This window comes from Nothoprocta perdicaria, unplaced genomic scaffold, assembly GCF_003342845.1.
Source record: "Nothoprocta perdicaria isolate Ctin4 unplaced genomic scaffold, notPer1 scaffold_1, whole genome shotgun sequence".
Taxonomy (NCBI): domain Eukaryota; kingdom Metazoa; phylum Chordata; class Aves; order Tinamiformes; family Tinamidae; genus Nothoprocta; species Nothoprocta perdicaria.
This window is the reverse complement of record NW_020454093.1, coordinates 5189739-5214185: the sequence shown is the minus strand read 5'-3', so window position 1 is coordinate 5214185 and position 24447 is coordinate 5189739. Positions and strand designations below refer to the sequence as shown.

Genomic DNA, 24447 nt, shown 5'->3' with positions numbered 1-24447 from the left:
TAGAGAGCACATTTTCATCACTCTATTTACAGCAGCTGAGAGCAGGTTACAAAGATCTCTTAGTCTGACTTCCTAAAGAAATGAAGCTCAGATAATGCTGCATATATGAATGTCAACCCAACCTCACTGGCTAAGTTCTGAAGTCCTCAGGGAAATTCAAGCAAATTTGTCAAGGAAGTAAAGGTAATGAGATATTTGGTACCTATAAATCTAATAAATGGCTGTGTGGAGGAGAGGGATGCTCCACATGGAGACCACGGCATGCCCTCAGATTGTATTGGACTCCAGGGAATCTGCAGAATTCTTCCCTGATGAGAATCTACTCATTAGAGCAGCTGACTGGGAAGGGGTTGAGGGTATCCAGACTCAGGCAGCAGGAGCACCATGACCTCCTCCCCACCCCAGCTCTGCTGCCCATCCCAGCTCCATGGGGCCTCCTTGAACAAACATCTCAGCAGACTCCTCCACTGCCTCATCTCTCCCTGCCCATGAGCAAAAAGCAGCTTCTCCAGCCTCCAGCAACAGACTTGCTGTCATTCTGAGGAACAGATATTTAAAATGATGCAAGAATCCCACATTTTAGCACTTTCCCCTTTGCTACTCATCTTAATGTCCTACTACAAGCCAAACACTTGTGCACAATTAGACTTCATTTTACATTCAACTCTGATTGCTAATTATATGGTTTGCAAATTTATACTTCTCAAATAGATTCTGTTTTTAGCTTTCTAAAATTTCCAAAGCATTAAAACGCTGTTGGCTAAAAAGCCAAAACCTGAGCTTTTACAAAGAAAGTACTCAGAGATTCTTACCAGCCACGCGATTTAAGGGGTGCTGGTCACTCTTTCCCGGGCTGTCTGCATAGTGTTCAAAAAGTGAAAATGAACTGGGCACCTTTTCCAAGGAGAGAGTAGTATCCATTGCGGAAAGTAACCTATTTGGGAGAAAACCAATAAATAAACAAACAAAATTCATACTCATATAAATCCCTGTGGTGTTGTATAGTGTCCAAGGGCCGAAAGCAAAGCACACGTGACATACACGTCCCTAAATATTTCCCAAGAACTTGAGGACAACATGCAAGGAACAAGCTATTTCCCTAATTTTGAATATTTAGCACACATTATGATTTTACATAAGGAGTATAGTAAGAGTGAACACAATCTGCATGTTTGATCCATGCTAATGTGAGGATCTGAAGTTTAAAATCCCAAGAATATCTAAAATTTCCCAAGAATAGAGTGGTTTGGACTTACTTATTAACACAATGCCTTTAAAGGCTACAAACGTTAGAGCTCAGGCAGCTGACTCCAGTGTAAAGCAGCTGCAGATTATTTTTTCAAAGCAACTGAATTTCACCTCCTGTCTTTTTTTAATCACTGAAGCAGGTAAGTAGGTACAGGCTTAACAAAGCACAACAGATACAAATACATTTTGCTTAGAAAGACATGCATGGTTGTATAGACCTTGCTCTTAACCCTTTTTTAGAAAATCAGCTATTATCAAAACAAAGTAATAAGCAAAACCATGCACAAAACAGAACAAACACCAAGTTTAGTGTGTAAGTTAATAAATAAAGATCAAGTGTGTAGAAAATCTGGCAAACTGTTTTGTTGTTTATCCCTGTGCTGTAACAACCACATTATTATCCAGCAAACTACATGCAGGTATGTGGCCAGAGTGCCCCACCTTGGCGCTCAACAGGGAAGCCCAACTTGACAGCCCTAATGCTGCAAGGCGGTGGGAGCCAGGAAAGGGTGTTTGGCACCAGCTCTCAGGAGCTGTAACCTGACTCGTGCTGGGACCCGCGGTCATTTCTGCACCCCATCCATCAGCAGGCGTCGGTGTCCACGCGCTGTGCCCGGTACGCAGCACCCGGGTGCCGCAGGCAAGGACAGCGGACGGAGGCACCAGGCAGGATTTCCCACTGTGTGGGTGCTAGTGTAGGAGGAGCTAGAGCTAGCCGAGCTGAGGGTTCATAGATCACCCCCTAAAAACTATGGGTTAAAGAGGAGCTTGCAATTGAGCATTTCCCTGATCCAGGGCTCTTGAGAGGAAAGCCGTGCGTGGCAGAGAGCTGTGTCCGAGTGCATCTCTGTGCAGCTGGGGCAGGATGCAGCCGTGGGAGGTAGGAGCCCCCTGACACGTCCTGAGTCTGGCACTGCCAACGGGGTTCTACCAAGATCACCTGCTTAAGAACATCTCTAGAAACTTAAAGTTGAGTTGACATTTACTGTTTAACACTGTTTAAGTGAAACATTACAGAACACATGCAAACCACTTCAAACCAGTCAGCTGCTGTGAAAAACACAAAACTTCTTCCCTTAGTTTTATTTGCAAGGTTTGTAGAAGTAGTTACCAATACTAGCATTGAGATTTCAAAGCTTGAAAATAGTAAACAAAACATCCAGCAAGCAAGGCCTAGTACTCACTACAGGGCACTTAATGACTACTTCATATACCTTTTATTCAGTTCTTTAGATGACTAAGGAAGGAAAAAAAGAGAAATGTATTAACAGCTTTTAAAAGCCTGAAAATACTGAAGAGCCACTCATCTAACAACTCTCCACAGACATAAAACACATACAACTTCATTGACTTAATACTGGCTGGGATTCTGCTCCTTCATGCCAGCAAAGAATTCGGTTCCTTAAGAACATTCCACTTGAAAGCCCCGACTCAGCAATTAAAGTCTATATTTGACTTGAAACTCCTGAGGGGTCAATATGCAATATCTAGCTATGAAGACTGGTGTATAGTCAGGTGCTGTTACAGACGGAAATAATCTGTGCATCAAGGACACTTTTCAATCCCAATTCCAAACTTTATATCCCTCCTTCCCCCATCAAATTAAAAAAGAGAAAAACAAAAGAGAGATTAAAAGATTACAGAGATTTCTTTTTGCAAAAGGACTGCTCCATTACCTAGTGAAGTTATGGAAAATATGATATATTTTTCACCCATCCCAAAATAGCCCATCGCCCAAGGCATTCACTTGGCTAAAGGACACTAAATCCTCGGGGAACTCATAAGAGTGGGGAATGCCAAAGACTGCTCACTGCTTCTGCAACTGCTGATACATGAGCTGGGAACTTCTGCTTTGGGAGCTATTTTGTATGAATGTTACAAATTTACTTTAAACAGTAAGGCAAATCCTTCATTTCTCAGGAAGAAGTCCCAGGAGAATTTCTGTGGTTTCCAAACTCCTGACTAATTCCATAATGGAAAAAGACTTGTCCTGGAAATGCCATCCCTTTCAGAATTGCTGATACACTTCTAAGGAAAAGGAAGTGCCACAACTGAATTATAAACAATTTTTGCGGCACAGGAATTATATTGGAGCCATTATATTGGAGCCATATATATCTATATACAGGAATTATATTGGAGCCACAGCCATTAATATTTAACCTATAAGAGTAAAACCAAGCACAGGCTAAAAGTGACTGAGGATTTTGTCAGTCAGGTCACTTGAGTCATGCAGACTCACAAGAGATGTTTTCTAAATCAGGAAAAGACCATTACAGACATGCATGCTGCATGCACATTCCTAAATCTAGCCCATTTCAAAATTTGTCAGTAGTAAACTTTCAGTTTCTTCTCAACAATCTAAGTGCATAATTACATTTAGTGTCTGCTCATTCAAAACAAAACAAAGAAAAAGCCCACGAAAACCTTATCCTCCAATGTGCATAATTTGCAAGGACACTTACTTGTTTCAGTTTTCTTTCTTACATTCTTGAATGGTTAATTCTAGACAAATTTTCAAGAAGTCCCTCAGAAAGCCTAGCAGATGGCATAGTGCACGTTCCCATCGCATGCAGCACCTTTGCAGTTCCCTGAGCACTCGCATGACAAAAGCCACCCAAATAGCAGTTTCAGAATGGAATAACTGAGCCTGCAGGATTTAGCTGTCCTTAGAAAAGATATGCAACTCAGCTTAAGCATTGTATAAATGCTTTCCTTACTAGTATTATAAAAATTGCACTGCAGTCACTTATACTTACATTTAAGAAAACAAATCCATCAAGTTCTTCTATTTCCTTCACTGTTGTCTCCAAGGTTTCTTTTGCTGAATCAACAGTCTGTTGAAAGTTAACCATCTGTTCATACAGGTATTCCATTTTCATCTTCTTCACTTCCTCAAAATTCTCTGATTTCTCATCATATTGTGCTACCACTTTCTTAATCATGTCTTCATTCTGCTTTTCCAGTAACTCTGCATTTTTCTTAGAGTTTTCCTGGAAAATAAAAGCAGATGCAAACTGGGCCACAGACTAAAATTATAGCAGCTAATGAATACACTGGAACTCTCAACTACCCATATGTGAGCCCTCTACCAGACTCCTGCTGTCCTCTTGACAATAAGAGAATTTTACTTCTGCAAGCAAGCTCACCTAGGAGAAATAATGCTAGTGAAATATATTAAAAACAATGCCAGATTTTTGTATTGTGTTTTTAGAATTAAACTTCTTTAGCTAAGCATAGAGACAGGGAGTCTGATTACAAAATACCTATGAATCCATAGTTCTAGCTGAAGTTAAGAGAGTCCTCAAGGTTTAAGAACTTCAGGACATTAAATAACATATTTGGGCTTAACATAGGACTTTAGATAGATATAAACACAGTGTAAGCTCTTTATAAATGCAAACAAAATATAGGGAAGTCCAGGACTCCTCCAGCATCATATTCCACATAGCAGTAAGATATAGAAAAGCAAACTTTTGCATCTTCATTCCCCTCAGGTTAACTACTTGAGACAGGAGAAGTCAGGTTAAGGACTGGAGAAACAACTTATTTTAGTGGAAACAATGACACTACGGAACAAAGGAAACATATCTTAGAAGCAATTTTGTGAGGGAAAGTAGTGTGACAAAACACAGGACTTACCTCAACAGAGTTAAATAGAGATTCAATTTCACTCACGAACTTTTCAATCTTCATTGACTTTTCTTCCAATGCCATTAGCAATTCATCTAATTGATCCTGAAATTGTAAAAGTTTCAGTACATGAGCATGTTACTTCTTTTTTTTTTTTTTTTTTTTGTATAAAACATATTTGAGATGAATACTTCTGTTCTGAAGCTGCTATTGAAATAACTGCTAAATTAAGTTCAAGCATCTCCCTGGCTACAAAGACAAGCGCAGAAAGAACAACAAGAACATTCACAAACATTGCTTCCACAGCAAACCAAACCAACCAATGGAAAAAAAAAAAAAAAAAAAGCTCAGTTTCTTAATTTAATAGGGTACCAAGTACTCATGCAAGTTATTGAACACTACGACTTTCAAAACAGCTATGCTGGACGTTGAGGGTACTCAAAGCCTCATGAAGGTCTGAGGAATGCAAGATGCAGGAAATGATCAGTTTTGTAGCTTACAAATATATTTTTCTTAGCATAATTTTAACAATGATTCTTATAAACCATTGCTTGAACTAGCAATGCTGACAGCCAAAGCTCATATCAAAATCACTGGTTGAACTAGAAATGCAAACAAAAGTGGTCCTGGGAACAACAAGTGCCAGAGATGACACAGAAATCTCTCTTAGGCCGCAGTCCTTCTTGACCTTTCAGGAAAACAAGCTTAGCATCTACTCAGGTGTAATTTATAATTTATAAAAATACTTTAATTAGCCAGCATAAATTGACTGGCTAATTAGCATAAAGTTGACTAACAGCATGAAGTCGACTTGCTTTGGTAACATCTTCCTATCATGGCAAACATCTACAGCTAGATCTGCCTGAAAACTAGCGCGTGGTTTTCCATTAATTATAAATGTCATATTGGGCTGTAAAACTGAAGGCTGCATTTATAAATATTCAGGCCCTACAACTGAAATGCAGAGACGACCTTCTGTTTGTCGAGATAACCAAAATAATCTGACAGATGCCATCCATAGCTCGCTTCTCGTGGTGAAACAGTGCTGCTGAAGTGAAGATGCAGGTGACAAGTGTTTTGCCAGGTTAATGTTTTCTCAGTAATTATACAGAGGTAACAAGAAACAGACAAACGCTGTCTTAGAGTAACCGGAGCCTTGAGCGCTGGAAATCACATGAAGCCAAGCCTGCATTGGGCTAGATTTAAATATTGGCTGCATGTCCACGTTCCACAGCCAGGGAATGATCTGCTGGGACGTTTATTTGTGCTTTAACTCTGCTTGCTGCAATGTGGTTACAGCCGAGGGAGGGCTGGGATCTGTGACTTTATTGCTGATTTCCTGGTGGCTGATTAGCACCTCGGAGTGAAATGTGAATGGCCATGCACAAAACAGGGCAACATTCTCACACGTCTCTGCACGTCACGGAAATACGTCGTAAAGAGTGATAATTGCAAGTGGTACCTAATTGCTTCTACTTGTAATGTTTGTTTCTTACCTATGAGTTAACATAAAAATATAAAAATCAGTGGCACAAGCCCTTCCAGAACTGCAATGAAATTACAGACTCTCCATTACTGCTAACTGTACATATGCCAGAAAAAAGCTCACCTTTCTGACACTGGGGTGACACTGAATAGCTGAAAATTAAGGAAGACGCGTGATCAATTTGGACATGGCATGTTAGATTTGACAAGTGTGTCTTTTTTATAAGCAGAAAAGCAATTTAATAAAAAATGAGCTTCTGCAGAAGTGAAAACATTTTCACCAGTATTGCTACTGAAGGCATACTCTGCTGAAATCAGAAGCATTTATACCTACCTTTTAGAATGGTGGGTCTAAAAACAGTGGCCTAAAAACAGTGGGAAGTAGGAGGAAGTGTTAAAGCCCTACCTGCATTTCAGTTAAAATACTGTGAGGGGAAGCTGGTCAGAAACTGAATCGAAAATGAGGACAGTTATAACAAAATGGTGTAGTATAAATTGTGTAAATACTCTGATATCTCTAAGCAAGCAACACATAACTGGGCTGGGAAACACTTTATGGTGCTGCTGGTACCAGCATATGGAAGTTTCTGTAGTTTCTTAGGTGTAACGAGCTGCTATCACTGAAATTCTCACTTTTCATACATCTTTTTCATACAAGCAGGCATCACTCCTCCCGTTTCTCCCTCTATACATACACATCCGACAAACTCATGCAAACAAGAAGGATAAAAACTGGAAAATCCATAAAAGCAACATTTAAATAAGGTCATTCAAACATCTGAATAAATAAAAACATCAGTTTGGCAAGCTTATGACTCTAGATAATATCTTAATGATTTAAAATTCTCCCTTCCAGATCTCTCATAGACTTTTAGGAGAATTTTTCATTTTATATGGTTATGACTTAGCCTCTACACTATTCTCTGAGGGTCGTTCCAGAGAAGAGGCCTAGAGAAATTGGCTTCAGCATTTCCTTCCCTCCACCAAAATTAATTCTTACCTTCATCTTGGTAGCAGCAGCACTTAGTGTTGTGACTTCGTGGTCTTTGTGTTCTCCAAAAAGCTTATCAATAGCAGATATCGGAGATTTGCAGTGGTAACAATAGGTATCTACTTGTGCTTTCTTCAGTTCTCTTTGGGGACTCTCAACTTGAGGTATGTTTGTCGGTGATTTTTCAGGATGCATCACGACAAAGCCTGAATCTTCAAGTTCAGCAGGTGTTCTTTGCTCTGGCTCCTCAATGAATTCATAACTGTCACCAATATGCTCAAAAGAGTCCCTGTCTTCAAATAATAGCTCCTCGTGTGCCAGTTCAGAGGATATTTCATCTTGTAGAAGTTCCTCTTGAGTAATCACATCATAGTCCATTGCCTCAGCAAGATCTTCACAAATATCTGGGCGCTGCTCCTCTCTTTGCGTGCCTGGCTTCTCTGTTGGCTCAGTGCTTGGGACATGTGGAAGATCTGCCTGGGCATATTGATCATCTTCACTGTCTTCAACTGGTGTTCTCACATGTGGGATGTATTTTTCCATTTGATGAACAGTTGCTTTTTCATGTTGTTCTTCCTGCTTATTGGCTGCTTCTTGATGTGCAGCTCCCTGATAATCTAGTCTTTGCCTATACACGTGGTGGGCAGCTGCTTCTGGTAATTCTTCTGTTGTTTCTACAGGTATGTTTTCCTCTTCTCTTTGCTCACTGGTAGCACTTCTTGCACCTAAAAGATTTACTTGGCTTCCAAAAGGAATGGCATGGGTTGGTTTACAAATTGTTGCTTTAATGTCACTGTCAACCTGTACTTTTTCTCTCTCCACAACTCCCCAGTCTGGCAGGACATCAGTTCTGATATCAGAAACATCACTAGGCCACTGCTCGTGTTTATCCTCTAAGCTCTGATCTGAAATATCTCCACTAACAGGTAGATATTCTGGTATCTCATCCTTTGGAGGCTGGTCTATGGCCTTAACAGGAATTTCATCTTTAAGAATGTATTTTTCAAAATATATTCCAGTTCCATCATCCGTGTCTGAATTTCTACTAGGAAACGATGCATTAGAATTACCACTTTCCTCATCAGAAGGAGTTTCCTCCTTTGTCTTCACTCCCACTGCTTCTGAGTAGAGGTCCTTGTACAAAAATGACAGAGCAGGCGGCTCCTCTAGGAGCTCTGGATTAACTGTAGCAACACTGGTAGGGAACAGCAGAGATCGCTCTAACACTCCTTCTTCTGAATCAAAGAGCGGGGTCCCTGGTGACTTCCGTTCATCTTCTATGTTTGTAACTTTTTTACTGTTTATTTCAATTGATTTTTGTGCTGGTAGAAGTTTTGAAACACTTGCATAAGAATCTGTGCTTTCACCTGTTATGGTACCATAAAAGACTTCATCCAGATCCTCAAGTAAGGAAAAATCCTCTTCCAAAGTATTTGCCTCAGAGCTTTCTTTAAAAGATGGGTCTTCTTCTTCAAGTTCATTAGGATTTTCTGTCACTGAAACTAAAGAACTTGGTCTCTCAAAAGTTGGCTTAATTGGAGATCTGTCATCAATCAAGGTATATTTTTCAAAATAATCCATATCAGCCATACCGTTATCAGGGTCCAACACTGTGTCGTTCTTATTTTCTGGCAATGTGGACTCATCTGTTTCTGGTTCTCCAGTTTCCTCAGTAGTAGCATCTTTGACCAATTCTTCTACTTTGTCCTTCTTGCTTCCAGGGTTTTCCAGTACTGAGCTTTCTGAAGTTTCTATTGTTGCTCCAGAAGCTAAGGCTCTGTGGCCATCACCTGCTAATTTTCTCTTAAATAAAGGATTTGTTTCCAAGTATTCCAGTTTATCAGGCATGTGTTGACTTTCTTCTTCATCAACAGAAGAAATATGCATGGGAGCATGAATATTCAGGATTTCATAACCTTCTGAAATTATATTAAATAGATCTTTTTGTTCAGTTGGCTCTGGAGCGTGTTGGCTATCTTCTACAGCTCTCACATGCTCTATTTCTACTTCTTTTCTTCCCAGGTGATGCTCAGGCACTTTCTGTATTTTGTCTACATCCGGATACTGCACTGCTTCCACTTCTGTAGGGTTTCCAATGCTAGTTTCTTTCTTTGGAACTTTTTCTGGACCTGGATTAGCTCTTTCCGGAGATTGTAAATCATGCCTTTCAATTCTGTGAGTAGTTTCTGAGGACAATCTGTGGGAAATTTCATGTGACGCTTCATCAGAATCTCTGCTTATATCTAGCTTATTCTTCATAGTACTGTGAAGTGTAAGTTCTTTGCAACTTTCAGCTGGGATTTGTTTTGATCTAATATCAGAAGCTTCATTTGAAGAAAACTGAGCTCCTTGCTTATCTACTTCTGCAGCTCTTATTGAACTAACTGAGTGAGTTTTCACCTCTCCTGTGAGGCAGCTAGCTAGCCCAAAAGAAGACAATGGAACATCTGGATGCTGCTTTTCATCAGAAGAAATGCAGCTAATGGACTTCAACTCTGCTGTAGAAAAGCTGCCCCCTTCACCAGAAAAACGCTGAGGTTTGTGTGTAACACTCCCATAAATAAGATCTGATGTACCAGCCCCTGGTTGCTCTGAGGATGTGAATTCTTGATCTGTAAAGTACGGCTGTGTTTCGTGCCTATCCTTTTCTTCATTATAGCTGCTCGAAATGATTTTTGATTGCTTTCCAAGCATGCCCACTATGCCTGATAAAGACAATGGAATATTTTGTTTCTCTTCGTCATCAGCAAAAAGCAGTGACATTGACTTTTCAGGCAACGTATGAACAGGCACAAATGAATCTGATGACAGTGCCTGCTGGTCTGCTACAGCAGCTGCCTTTGACTCTGCGGTCACCACCTTTGTCACTTGCTGCACATCAGGTGGCATTTCTTGCTCATCCTGTTCAGCAGTAAATTTGGAGGGAATTCTTAGCTGTTTTGATGAAAAATATTCTGTGTCCAATGACCGATCTTGAGCCTCTTCCTTGCCTTGGTCTGCTCCGTGCTCTAGAGATATTCTCTCTGATTGTGCACTCTTTGATCTTGCTCTTTTAGATGAATAAAGTGGAATTTGTGGCAGTTCTGTTTCATCATGTTGCGCAATTATATGTTTATACTCTGATTGTGCTGTTTGGGGAATAAATGGCTCCATGTCTTGCTTTTCTTCTTCAGCAAGAGAGTAGGTAGGAACCAAATATTCAGAGGCAGCTTTTGAATAAGATGGATTTTCTTCCTGATATGTTTCATCAACTGAATCGAATGGAACTAAGGGTTCAGACTCCAGTTCTGAAGGTACAGTTAAATAAACTTGATTTTCTAGGGTTTCTGCTTTATCTATAGAATGCAATGGACTTAATTTTTCAGATTCCAGTTGTGTAGCTGTGTGAAAGTAGTGTGGAGTTTGCTCTCTCCCTGCTTCAGCTAAAACTGCAGGTTTAGTTTCTGACTGTACAGCCATAGCCGAATGTACATCAATTTTGTTATTCTTTGCCAAAAAGAAAGCTGTCGGAGGTTGTATCGGTTCTGACTGTTGTGTTTTACAGTGTGTATAAGATAAATCTGAGTGCTTGGGGGGCAGGCCTGCAGCTACAGGTGAAAACTTCTGACTTCCTCCCATTTTAATTTCAGAAACAGTGTGTGAAACACTTAAAGGAACAGACACCGATTGCTCAGGAGGAGATGAATAAGATTGCATTTTCCGACTCTCTGTTTCCTCAGCATAAAAGGGTAAATCTGGCTGTTCAGTTTCCAAAGGAGTACTTAGAGATGAAGCAATCTCAGAGTCCTGCTTCTCTGAGTGCCCTGCTCTCAGCAGGGCAGCTTCCCGCTGTTCTGCTTTGTCAGTAGAACTTGGTAAATCTGATTGTTCAGGCTCCGGTTGTGCAGTTTCCTGCTCCTCGATGCTGCCAAAGGCATAAAAGCCAGAAGGAGTTTCTGGTTGTTCCATTTCACTAGGAGAGCACTGCAAATCAGCACATTGAAGTTGAGGTTGTGTGCCCTCCCTCCTCTCCTCTTCTGCAGACAGTGGCATCTCTGCTTGCTCCAACTCCATCTGTGGCTGCTCCATTTCACCATAGGAATACAGTAACTCTGGTTGTTTCTTTCCATGAGTCTCTGCTTTGCCAAGAGAATATGACAAATCTGGACATCTTGATTTGGGCTGTTTCCCTGGAAATTGTTCTGCTTTCCCTATGGAGTATGAAACATGGGAATACAGGGATGCTGATTGCGCAGGTTCCTGTTGTTCTTTGCCAAGGGAATGGGATAAAACTGGTTGTTCCAAGTTCACCTGTGAATATGGTAAATCAGGATGCTCCAACACTTGTTCTGCCATTTCTTGTTGCTCCATTCTGTCAGGGGAATACAAGAAATCCTGGGCTTTCACTTCCATTTGGGCACTGCTGGGCTGCTCTGTTTTGCTTTGGGAACACGGCAACATTGGCTCCAATCTGAACTCCAGACGTGCAATTTGCTTTCCTTTACTAATGGAAGAGGACGAATCAGGATGCTCTACTTTGCCCAAGGAATCCGAGAAGTCTGGATATTCAGACTCCAGTGGGGCAGCCTGTGATCCCTTTGTTTTGACACAAGAATGCAACAAATCATGTTCTTTCAACTCTGATTGTGTCATCTCATGAGGTCCTGCTGTGTCCACAGACAATGACAAATCTGCATATTCGGATTTCACCTGTGGTGTTCGTAATCCTGCTGCTTCCTCAACAGAGTGCTGCAACTCGGGGTCACCTGAGTGCATTGCTGCCCTTTCCCTTTGCTGTTCTTTGTCATGAGATGATGAATAAGCTCCCGGCTGCTGCAGCTCTGGTTGATCTTTTTCCCATTGCGGTACTGTTCCAGTGGAACATGATAAATCTGGATATCCCAAATCCATCCGAGCAATTTGTGGCTGCTGCATTTCACCAATTGGCCATGACAAATCCATTTGTTCTCCTTCTGTTTGTATGACTTCATGCTGCTCCAATTTGCCAATAGCATATGATAAATCTGAGCGGTTTAATTTTTCATATGCAGCTTTTTGTTCTGCTTTGTGAACAGAATAAGACGACTGTGGATGTTCCAGTCCTAGCTGGGCTTTCTCTTGCTGAGCAGCTTTGCTGAAAGAATGGACAAAGCCCAACTGCTCCAGTTTCTCTTGAGCAGCAAGTGGTTGCTCTGCTTTCCTAGGCGAAGATAAGAGATCTGGCTTTCCTAAGCTCAGCTGCGTAGCAACTTGTGGCTGTGTTTTATCAATGGAATATGTCAGATCAGGGTGTTTCAGCTCTAGTTCCGACATTCCTTTCTGCTCTGCTTTTTCACCATCAGATAAGACGTCTGGACCTCCTAGTTTGCCAGCCCGTGGATGCTCTGCTGCCCTCACAGAATGCCTTGTCTCAGGGTGCCCCAGGACTATGTGCGACCTCTCTGGCCATCTTCCTTCATCAGTGGAGGATGACAAGTGTGCTTGGCCCAGTTCCAGTTGGGTAGGTGGACACTGTCCTGTTTTGTCATGGGCATATGATACTCCTGGTTGTGCCACCCTCGGCTGGGTGCTTTCCTGCACTTGGTCTGTAAAATATGCTAGACCTGGGCGTTTGGATTTCAACTGTGCAGTTTGCTGTGCTCCTGTTTCAGAAACAGGATAAGACATATCAGGTTGTCCCAACTTTATCTGGGCCATGTCCTCCTCTTCTACTGCACCCACAGAAAGTGCCGAATCGGGATGTTCCATTTCTGGCTCCACTGTTTTGGGTTCTGTTTTTCCAAAGGGGTAAGTTAAATCTGTTTGCTCTAATTCTAGTTGCACTTCTTGCTGCACCTCTGTTATGTCAGGAGGATATATCACATCAGCATGTTCCATTTCTGACTGGACCATTTCATAGTTTGGCTCATCAATGGGAAGTGATAAATCTGGCTGTTCCAAGTCCTGTTGGGCATGTTTTAATTGCTCTGATTTGCCAGCAAAATATGAAAACTTTGTTTGCTCTAACTGTTGTTTTGTGTTTTGCTGCCACATTCCTTTGTCAATAGGAAACTCGCTATGCATCTCATCCGATGGTAACGTTTCTTGTTGGTTTTGTTCATCACTGGAATGTGACAAATCAGGGTGTTTCATTTCCTGTGGTGCAATTTCTGCCTGCTCTGCTTTGCTAACAGAGCTTGCCAAACTGGGATGCTTTGATTCTGTTTTTGCAGTTGCTGGTGGAGCCCTTTTCCTGGTCACTTTAGGCAAGTCTTGGTGCTTTGACTCAGACTCTAGAGCAGCGGCTTGTTCTTTGGCATGCGATAAATCTGGATATTTTGAATTCAATGGTGAAGTTTCTTGTTGGTCTATCTGGCCAACAGAACATGACAATTTTGGATATTTAGATTCCACTTGCGTAGCTTCATCTTGGGCTGCTTCATCCAGAGTTTCTAGTGAACTTTGAAGTTCTGACTCTTGCTGTGATTTTCCTACAGAATATGACAGCTCTGGGTGTCCTAATCCCCACTGCACAGTGTCTCCTGGTTTTGTTTCATCAATGTCAGGTGCAAAACTTGGATGTTCAACTTTCAATGGTGCACTTCTGCGTTGCTTTGAACTAAAGGGTAAAGTTGGGTGCCTCAACATCTCTTGTTCTGCTTTGTCAAAGGAACATGACAAATCTGGATATTCTGGCCTCATTTCTATTTCCTGTGCTGCCATTCTTTCAGTAGAAAATGGTAAAAATGTTTGCTCCTGCTCTGGAGGTATTATTTCTTGCAGCTCCATTTTGCCAGCAGTGTGTGAAAAATCTGGCTGCTTTGATTTCTGCTCTATCATTTCCTCCTGCATTTCTGTACTTGTGGAAAATGCCCATTCTGGACACTCTAGCTCCATCTCTATTTCTCCTCCTTGCCCATGAGAATATGACAAAGGCAGATGTCCTAGCTCTGGTTGAGCCATTTCTTGTGGTCCTCCTTGGTCACAGTAATATGACTGGGCCAAACCCATTTGCTCCACTTCCCAGGGCTCTCCTTTCCCATAGGTTTCTGGCAAATCTGAATGTTCCAGTCCCATTTCTGCAGCTTTGTGCTGGGGTGTTTTCTGTTGTTCCAGCTCTTGTCGCACTACTTTTTGTTCCATTTTGCCAGAGGAGAGCAATGTGGGTTGTGACAAATGCAGTGGTGTCCCTTCCTGCTGCTGACCATCTGCAGTGGAGGAGAAGGGAGGCGAAGGCTTCCGCTCTGCTGGTGCCACTTCCCAGGGCTTCGCTTTCCTGGTGGGACGCATGGAGTCTGAAGATCCTGACTCCATTCCTTCCCGCATTGCTTCTCCAGCAGTAAACGCCACAGGAAGATTCTCTGAATCTAATGACACTTTTGTGTGTTGCTCTGCTTTGCTAATGACATGTGACAGTTCAGGACCTTCTAAATCTTGTTGCACAGCTTCTTGTGCTGCTTCTCCACAGGAAGACGGTGAATGTGCTTGTTCTGACTTGGGTTGTAACATTTCTTGTTGGTCTGTTCTGCCTGTGGAATATGATGCATCTGCTTGTTGCGGGGTCAGCTGTGAAGTTCTGTGTTGCCTTTCTTTCACAGGAGAGTAGGAAGAATCTAGATGCTCTGACTGCAGTTGAATAGTTTCTCCTTCCCCTGCCTTGCCGAGGGAATACAGCTCATCTCCATACTGTGAAACCTGCTGCACAGACTGTGGGTGCTCTACTTTGACAGGAATATCTGACAAATGAGAATTGTCCAAATCTACTTGTGCCATTTTTTGCAGCTTTCTTTGATTTGTAGGACATGGTAAATCTGAATGTTCTGATCCCAGGTACCCAGTTTGCTGTGTCTCAGCTCTTCCAGTGGAATCAGGTACATCAGATGCACACACCAATTCAGGTCCAGTAGTCTTCCCTTTCTCTCCTTTTTCCATTGATCTTGATGAATGTGAAGGACCCAGTATGAGCTGTGCTGCTTCTTGTTGCTTTGCTTCCTTGTGAGAATAAGATAGCTTTGGATGTTCCAGCTCCAAAGGAACAGATTTTTGTTTGGTTTCCACCTGTGTATTCTCTGCTTCCACCATTTCTTCCCTGGAATATAGGGAAGCTGGATGCTCCTTCTCTAGCCGTGCACTGCCTGATTCCTCTGTTTCTTTCCTGGAGTACAATAAAGCTGGATGCTCCTTCTCCAGCTTTGCACTGCCTGATTCCTCTGCTTTTCCCCTGGAACTTGAAAAAGCTGAATGTTCTGTGTCCAGTTCTACACTCACCAATTCCACCTCATCCCTGAGACATGAGAAAGTTGGATGCTCCGTGTCCAGCTGTGAATGCTCTGATGCCAGCATTTCTTCCCTGGAAAAGGAGAAATCCATGTGCTCCATCCCCAGTGGTGCACTCTGCAGTTCCTCTGTTTCTTCCCTGGAATAGTCCGCGTGCCCAGCTCCAACCTGTGAACTCTCCCATTTATCTATTTCTTCCCTAGAAGATGAAAAATCTGGACGCTCTGTCCCCAGAGGAGCATCCTCCAATTCCACCATTTCTTCTCTTGCATATGAGGAAACTGGATGCTCCCTGTGCCGCTGCATATCCTCCCATTCTACCATTTCTTCCTTGGAATGCGAGAAATCTGAATGTTCTTTCCCCGGTGGTGCACCCTGCAATTCCTCCCTTTCTTCCCTGGGAAAGGAAACATCTACATGCTCTGTGTCCAGCTGTGCCCTCTCTGATGCCACTATTTCTTCCCTGGAATGCAAGAAATTTGCACGTTCCATCCCCAGTGGAGCGCTTTGCAATTCCTCTTTTTGTTTCCCTGAGAAGGAAAAGTCTGGCTGATCTCTCTGCAGTTGTGCTCTCTCCAATTCCTCTCTTTCTTCTCTGGAATATGAAGAATCCAGATGCTCCATCTCTGGCTGTGCACCCTCTAATTCAACCATTTCTTCCCTGGAATATGAGAAATCTAGATGTTCTGTCTCCAGCTGTGCACCCTCCGATTCAACCATTTCTTCCTTGGAATAGGAGAAATCTGGATGCTTCATCTCCAGTTGCACATTTTCCGATTCCATCAGTTCTTCTGTGGAATATGAGAAATCTGGACACTCCAAATCTGGCTGTGCACTCTCCAAGTCCTCCGTTTTCTCCCTGGAATATGAGAAGTCTGGATGTTCCATCTCCAGCTGTGCACTCTCTGATTCCTCTATTTCTTCTCTGGAAAAAGAGAAGTCCGGATGCTCTGGCTCCATCTGTGGTCTCTCTGATTCCTCATTTACTTCAGCAGTGCATGAGGAACCTGCCTGGGCTGTTTCCAGTTGCACACCATCTGTTTGCTCACTTTGTGCAGGGAAACTCACGGGGTGATCCAAAGCTACTGCTGTACTTACAGGTGAAGAGTTCTGAATTTCCTCTGTTTCTGCATGAACAGGATATGAAATGCCAAAATATTTCGACTCTGTTTTTTCAGGAATATGTGAATATGGTTCAATTTCTTGCTCCTCTGCTTCCTGAATGAAGCAGGGAGAGTCTTGTTTTTCAGACTCTGGCTGGGTGGTTATAGAATGAGTCTGAATACTTTGCTTCTCTAAATGAACATCTGGGGTCTCTGGTACTGAGATCTTTTGTTTCTCTCTTTTTTTAGCAGAATAGGGCAAATCTGAGTACTCAGTTTCTGACTTTGCAGTTGCTGATAACTGACACTCAGTTTCTTGTTGCTCTGCTTCATTTCCAGATTGTGACAAAAACACACGCTCAGCTTCTGACTGTGCAGTTTTGGATGATGGAGGAGTCACGTCCTCCTCTGTTGCTTTGGATAGCACAGAATATTTGGATTTAGCTGATGGAGCACTAGGTAAGTAAGACTGAATTGCTGACTTCTGAATTTCTTTCTCAGGATGTTCTGATACAGATGCTGGAAGCGGGGCTTGTCCATCTAATTCCTCAGCAGAATCTGCTGGAGCAGACTGTGGCTGAACTCCCGGAGCCTTCAGTTCATGCAGGAGAGCGGGCACAGGCAGCAGTGGTTGCTCTGGTTTCTGGTTTGGGGCCCCAGCTTGGAGAAGGAGCGTTTGTTCCTCTGGTTTGTCACCAGGGTCTAATGGAAGGACCGCTGACCTCTGTGTTACTGCTCCCTTGGCCACAGGGCTGTGAGGGTAACTCTGCTGCTTCGCTGCCTCTTCAGGAAGGCCGGACTCCAGGGCCCATCCTGACACCTGGCCTGGAGTCTCAGCCAGAGATGGCCTTTCTTTTCTTTCTTCATGCTGAAGGCTTATTTCTGCACCAGAGCTTGAATATATGCTAGGTTTTTCTTTCAACTGAGCGGGTTTAATGTTTTTAGATGAAACGTTGTCTTTGCTGAGAAGCCGTTTTCCAAGGGGCTCCATAGGTGACGAATAGCTTTGATTTGCTTGCGATGAGAGCTGCCGTCTCTGCTCTCTCCTTCTCTCTGATGGTGTGTCAAGAGTTCTACTTCTTGCTTTCTGGAAAGGTTTTGGATGTGTTCCTTCTGAAAACGAACTGAACTTCTGCAATCTTTCTCTTACTGATGTTTCAAGGAAATGTTCAGATTCTCCTGAAATTGAACTAGATCTCTGGATTGTAGTTTTTTCTTCTAGTGTTTCAGGAGGGGGCCCAGTTCCTCCAAAAATTGAGTTGAATAGCTGGATTCTAGACTTTACTGGTCCGCCAAGGATTGGCCCTACTTTTCTCAGTTTGCTTTCTCGAAAAATTGATCTGATTGGAGCACGTTTTACTGGCTCTCCCGCAATGTTTTCAAGATCTTCTAGGTCTTCTAACATTTCCTCATCCGTATCTTGTGCTTCCATCTGTTCAACATTTAATACTGAGCCCTGCACATCTGCTAGAACCATTCTTGGTTCTTGCCTCTGCATTCCAGAGAAGTCACGTTTTTTATTGCCCTGGCCTCCCTTCAGATTTGCAGGCATCATCGCCCTAGTTGAAGGCTGACGCTTCCTCTTCCGAATAATCTTACCTTCATCCATAATAAAGATAACTTTTCCTGGAGGAGAACCTACTGGTGAACTTTCCATACTATAAAGATCAGAGGTTGCACTAGTTTCTGAGGTCCAGGGAGTTGAACATCTGCTTGAGCTGGTTTCCCAGGTTATTCCACTATCTTCACTTTGAACTGTCACCATGGAAAAGGAGGGGTTAGTCATGATGTACTGCAGCTTGGGTTTCACATCTTCACTCTGGATAAGATCCTTTAAACTAAAAAAATTGAAACATAAAGTCAAATAAAAAGGAAAATAAATAAAAAAATCAGTAAAATTCAATGCATTAAAGTGAAAATACTTTTCAAACTTGTAAAACTACTGCACATGCATAGATTAAGAAATACGAGCACAAACAATATTATATTTCACCTGACAAATATGCTTCAGACAAATTTTTGCAGGACTTCATGTTGCAAGGTTATTTCTATGAAGTGGAGATGTATAAATGCTCTTGAGAATGCAGGAGAAAACAGTCTTTGATCTGACCTTGTTTTACCACTGAGAGATTGAACTGATTCTGGAGCCCTATTCTCCAGTGCCTGGTTATCTCACAGTGTTATTTAAACCTTGCGCTAAAGATACTGTCAGCATTTTAACAACACTCATACTTGCTTTGCCAAGGTGTAAACAACTATAGCTGTTCATAAGTAGCTCAGAATGTGCTCAGCAGTGAAAATATACCGAGGCCCCAATTCTTTCTGAAATGACCACATTTTATGAAGATAACGTCAAGCTTTATGACATGCAACCAGTACACTAGTGTATGTTGAAATTAAAAATGCTCTCAGTTTAAAAAAAGAGAGAAACATTTTGTGACAAGGTTTAGAAAAAAAGAAATCTTAGAAATAAGAGTGTAAACAATGGCAGAAAATTAAAAGACATATATACTATACTATTTTTAAACTGTCTTCTTATAGATACAGTAAGTATTTCAATAGAACATAGAAAAGGTAAGCAATAACAAACTGAAACCCAATATTCCTTGACTCTTCCTTCCTTAGTAGTTCATGTAGGAAAGTCACGTTAGCAGCTGGTGGAAAGAAAAGCACAGGGTCTGCCAGCAAAGGCAGAGGCTTCGCAGAGGCCAAACAGCCCAGTACGTACAGGCAGTCACTGACCTGCCTCCAAAAGAAAGATAATATAAAGCAAAGAAATCCAGATCAAATTGGCTGCTGTTGTTTCCCTTTGCTAGTGACATGACTCGACAATATTAACTTGACTTTAAAAAGCAAATAAAACATTAAACATTAAAAAACAACAAAAAAATTGCATTAGTACTGAGGAAGTCATTAAGGTTTGAGTCCACTCCAAGGCCTGCTTCTTTTTTTTAATATAATCATGCTTTAAACTATTTTTCCATGCTACCTGATGTACAGCAAGGCTTCTCATGTGTTTCATTCACAAATATAGCACAAAACATCTGTGTTAGCCTTGATTACATTTGGCCTCTTTACTTGAAATAACTGAAAATTATGTGCATAAAATTCAGTCCTTCATGAACAGTTACAGCCAGAAGTACCTACTTTGCCTTGCTTTTTCTTCAGCCAGTATGCACAGCTTGGAAATACAGAAGGGAGGAGTTTTCCCCAAGTGTTTTGGCTGGCAAATTTAATTAATTTTCTGTGCAATAGAGTGAATAGAAACCACCTCTAACCCCAGCAGCACCCGAGTGAGATGTGTTCCCATAGGACGCTCTACTTCATTCCTTGTTCTTGCAAAAAGGCTGCTTTAATTCAACTCAGGAGCTCCCTGGGCTGGGAGAGAAAACTGAAGTGAAACACCCTTTCCCCACATCTCTTTTACTTCCCTTTGGAGGGTGTGCAGCTACATTTCCCTTGTCAACATATAAGAGTGTAAGAGACAGAACTATGTAACATCAGCTGCCTTGTAATGCAGATCAGATAAATTTGAGAGAGGCTGATATTCTAGCGGAGAGGTAAATTGGGTAGCTATTCTCTTTCTACAGTTGGACTTCAGTACCACAATTAAGAAGAATTAAAACTGGTTATCTTCATGCTCATGCCTGCTACTTTCCTAAAAATATAGCACACATCCTTTCAAAATATTTTCACTATTTCAACCATTAATTCCAGGTGGCAGACATCCGTTAGGATGATCATCTCCCACAGGACAGGACCCAAGGGCCAGCCCAGGCAGAACATCAGAGGCGAGTATTTGTGCAGACAAGGACACGATGCCTCAGCCCATCCTCCTAACTGCTTCTGACACCCCATGTTAGCCTCACTGTTTGCACTGGGAAACTGCATGAGAAAATGCACGACCATTTAAAGATTACATGGAAACAACTGCTAAAGAGGTAAAGCCCCAACTTTTCTGCTCTTTATGGGCAGATATGATAACTGTTGGGCAAATTGTAAGTTAGGCTGCAGCCCCTTTTATCATTTTCAATATATACATAATTATATATATAAATATATGTATATAATTTTTTTTTTTTTTTTTAAAAGAAGAAAAGTTTCACTGAAGAAACTTCTGGTTTGTGGGAGGTTTCCTAGAGGAAGGCACTTTCTCAATGGAAAGCGCCCTGTGCGTGGGGAATCACAGCCCCAGGGGCAGCAGCGGGACAGCAGCAGTGGTGGCTCAGGCAGGCCCTGGGGTCTGGCAGCGACACAAGAGAGCAACGTCCTGGGAGCCGCTGCTTTGGGGCGTAATGCTTTTATACAACGGGAATATTTAGCATGCTTGAGAGAGATTGCGCCCTTTTCAATGGAAATTGGAGGCGGCAGCGAGCAGTTTCCTGCTGCTCGCAGCTCTGCAGAATCAGGTGCTATTCAGCTGCACGGAGAGCGGGAACAGCCGAGCAGCAGGCAGCTCCGAGGGCTTAAAAATAAACCAGTGACATCAGGGTCCAGCACAGGCTGTCTTCAGCCAATTTTAGGTATTGGTCACATCTCCTCCAAGATGTGTTTTCAAATCATTACAGAAATTCTATTCTGCAACAGAGTCTTTAAAATGCGTTTCTCAACTAATAATTAACTTACAAACCGCACAAGTTCATCTTTAGGGCCTGGTCAGCCCTTCCTCAGAGTTCTGCACGGACTGACAGCATTGGAGAAGTCCTAAAGCTCAACAGATACTGACACCTGCAACTACAAAACATATGCCTTAGAGAATCTCCTCTATTTAATGCTAACAAACTGTTCCTGATATCCCAGAGCTGCTATCCTAACTGTGTCAAAACTCAAAATTTTACATCTCCATTAGCCTAGTTAAATCAAGCAAAGCTCAGTAGCACGAAACAGTTAAAAACACCCCAGTAAGCTCCAGCCTATCTTATCATCAAGCCGAGCAAGGATAGATAACGAATGGTACAACTCCACACAACACTGAGAACTTAAGGGAAAGACTGCTGTGATTCAGTCAAGCACCAAACTGAACGTCCTTGCGAGGCCATCGCAGACGCTCCCGGCCAGGAGGGCTGCACTCAGGCCTCAAACTAGAGTCGCCCTCCCGGCCTGGCCGGGAGCGTCTGCGATGGACAGTGAGCACACCTGTGGGAGGGGTTAGACATTCCTACCTGTGCTTTAAATTTAAATAGTACAATATGGTATTTCATGGCAAATAGCATCAAGAATATCTACCCAAGTGACCACGTTGTAATTGTCTACAAGGAGTAATTGCTATTCCTCAGCTTCAGTTGGTTTTCTTGGTTATTTCTACACACATATGTAGAAATACATGTTAAGTTTATTTTTAGTTATGCCATCCGTCCTCTCCTGGGATGCAAAAGCATCCAGCAAAACGTTCCTTAAAAAAAAACCAGCTTTCACTTTTGGGAGCGTTCACCCATTTCTCTGGAAAACTAGCCCTTCCTTCTCACTGCGCTTTCCTAGCGTTCCGACCTCCATTTCGCTTCCTGCAGCTCCTGGCATGGCTTGGTTTGTGCAGGGGCCACCACTTTCCTGCCCTCCTGTGCCGCCAGCGGAGAGGGGCAAAGCAGGCAACAGCTTCCAAAAGCGATACGCTCAGAGGGGCTGGAAATAAAGAACGACTCAAGAGGTTTTATGAACCACGCAGCCCCTGTTCCTTAAGGAAGACGTTGACACAACTGCTGGGGCTGTTGTGCATCGCACAGTGGGAGCGGGCAGCTTTGCTCCGGGCATGGCAGAGCTGCGCAACGTGATACACCCGGGCGCACCTCGGCCCCGTCGCCTCCTCCGGCCCCGCAGGATCCGGTTGCAGCCGCACCATGGAGAGAGCCGAGGCCCACACACTCCCACGGGAACCAAAACATCGGGGCGACAACCGGCCTTGGCGCCGGAGCACGGCCTGAACCTCCCCACCATGACCCTGTGTTGGGCGCCCGAATCCAAATCCACAGTGGGGAAGGCTGAGAGAAAAAAATCCCCTTTTTTGAGGAATGGGAAGGGAGGCACAGACAGGCAGCAGAAGGAAGGAGCTAAAAGGCTCCCATCCCGTGCTGGGCCATGGCCCCAGGGTGGCAGCTCTCCGGAGCGCGTCGGAGCGGTGTGGGACAAGGAGCTGCCGGGGAGGGAGGCGCAGGGGGCACCGCCGCCCGAGCTGGCACCGCCGCGCGGCTCCCGAAATAGCAGCGCTGCCCGGAGCCAAGGGCAGCACTCACTGCCCAGAACTTAGTTACAGCCACGTCCTCCAGAAACTGCCCCGCTAACTGTACCCACGCGTGCTCACGGTTGTGGGGAAGAAGAGGAAAAGGGAAAAACAAGGGCTAAATATATATATATATATATTTTTTTTTTTTTTAAAAAAAGAAAGTAAAATAGACAAACTAGGCCCAAACAGGTATAGTGGCCCAGAGCGGTGCTTTGCATCGAAACCGTGAGCACCGTCCACGGCTGCTGCCTCTCCAGAGAGGCCATACCTGTTAGTCAGCTCCTCCGCTTCCTCGGGATCCACAACCTCCTCCTCCTCCTCCTCCTCCTCCTCTTCTTCATCCTCTAGGACGGAGGAGGTCTCGGAGGCCCGGTCGCACTCGGCGCCGCGGCGACCCTCCATGCTGCCGGTAGCTCAGGCCCGCGCCGGTGATCTTTACCCCCGACCCTGTCCTCCCCAGGGTTGCCTGAAGCAACTGTCATGCCCGGCGGCAGCGCTCGCTGCTCCCGGCTCCGGGCAGGCTTTAAATAGCAGGCGGCAACGTTACGGCAGTGGCTCGGCCCGCGCCTGCCGGCCGCGGCTCCCAGCACCAACCAGGCAGCGGGCCCGGGGCGGCGCGGGCCCGGGGGCCGCCCACGCTGAGGCCACCGACGCGGCCATGGCGCTTGTCCCTCCGGGGCTGCGGCACCGACCAAACAGCCTGTTTGGGAGGCTCAGGAAAGCCGGGCGCCTGGGCTTGGCTCCAGAGAAAGGGTGGATAAAGTTACTGGTGGATGACTGGTTACCAGTGGATCTTAAAAGTTACAGTGCATCGGATACCTCTTAACAAAGCGCAGGGAATGTAGTTCAACTCCCTAAACTGGCCCAGATATTAAATAATTGGGCATTTCAAATTGCCTCACCTCCCCTTCCAAGGGGCTGGAAGCAAAGACAACCAGTATCTCTAGGTAGAGTTTAAGTCACTTTTTTTTTTATTCTCTATTTTCATACAAAATGCGGTGCTTTTCACAGACGAAATAGAAACATTTCCAAACTGTACTAACCAAATATATAAATATATATATAAATAACAGAGACAATCAGACTCAGTTTATAAAGAATTTTCATATGCTTTCAAGTATAAACATTGAATACACAGTATAACTATTCCTATTTCCCCTTCTTTTGGATCTTCAGATAAATGGCTGGTTGTAAATGAATCAGCAAACTTGTCCTAGAGCTATAAGAATAGAAATACTCAAGCTGGTATTTCCATGTACAAGCTTTCCCTGCGGTACAAAATTAAAACCCTCCTGATAAAGTTAACACATTGCAAAATATTTCCTAAACAGCACGTACAAAAAAGATTTCCCCAACTCACCCACTGAGGCCTATGGAGCGCAGTTTACAAGACATACTCTGTACTCAAACATCATTTGTTAAACAACTATCCTAGAAATAGACTCTAAAACTATACTTCAAATTTTCTCACAAGCACAGTGGAAGGGAATACAGCACAGCAGAGAATTTGCTTTTAAGGTATTCCTTACCTATGG

The 24447-nt window shown here is 43.3% G+C and overlaps 1 protein-coding gene across 1 annotated transcript in view; it reads right to left on the bottom strand.

Annotated features, from left to right (window-relative positions):
• CMYA5 (cardiomyopathy associated 5) overlaps window positions 1–23314 on the bottom strand; it is a 38724-nt gene extending 15410 nt beyond the window's left edge. Inside the window, exons 1-9 of the mRNA XM_026035440.1 lie at window positions 23181–23314; window positions 16879–18533; window positions 16129–16845; window positions 15719–16062; window positions 7367–15364; window positions 4891–4986; window positions 4008–4241; window positions 2463–2485; window positions 813–934 (exon numbers count right to left, since the gene is read on the bottom strand). Coding sequence (XP_025891225.1) covers window positions 813–934; window positions 2463–2485; window positions 4008–4241; window positions 4891–4986; window positions 7367–15364; window positions 15719–16062; window positions 16129–16845; window positions 16879–18533; window positions 23181–23314 — 11323 coding nt within the window. The remainder of the gene's footprint in view (window positions 1–812; window positions 935–2462; window positions 2486–4007; window positions 4242–4890; window positions 4987–7366; window positions 15365–15718; window positions 16063–16128; window positions 16846–16878; window positions 18534–23180) is intronic.
• Window positions 23315–24447: the final 1133 nt, after the last annotated feature.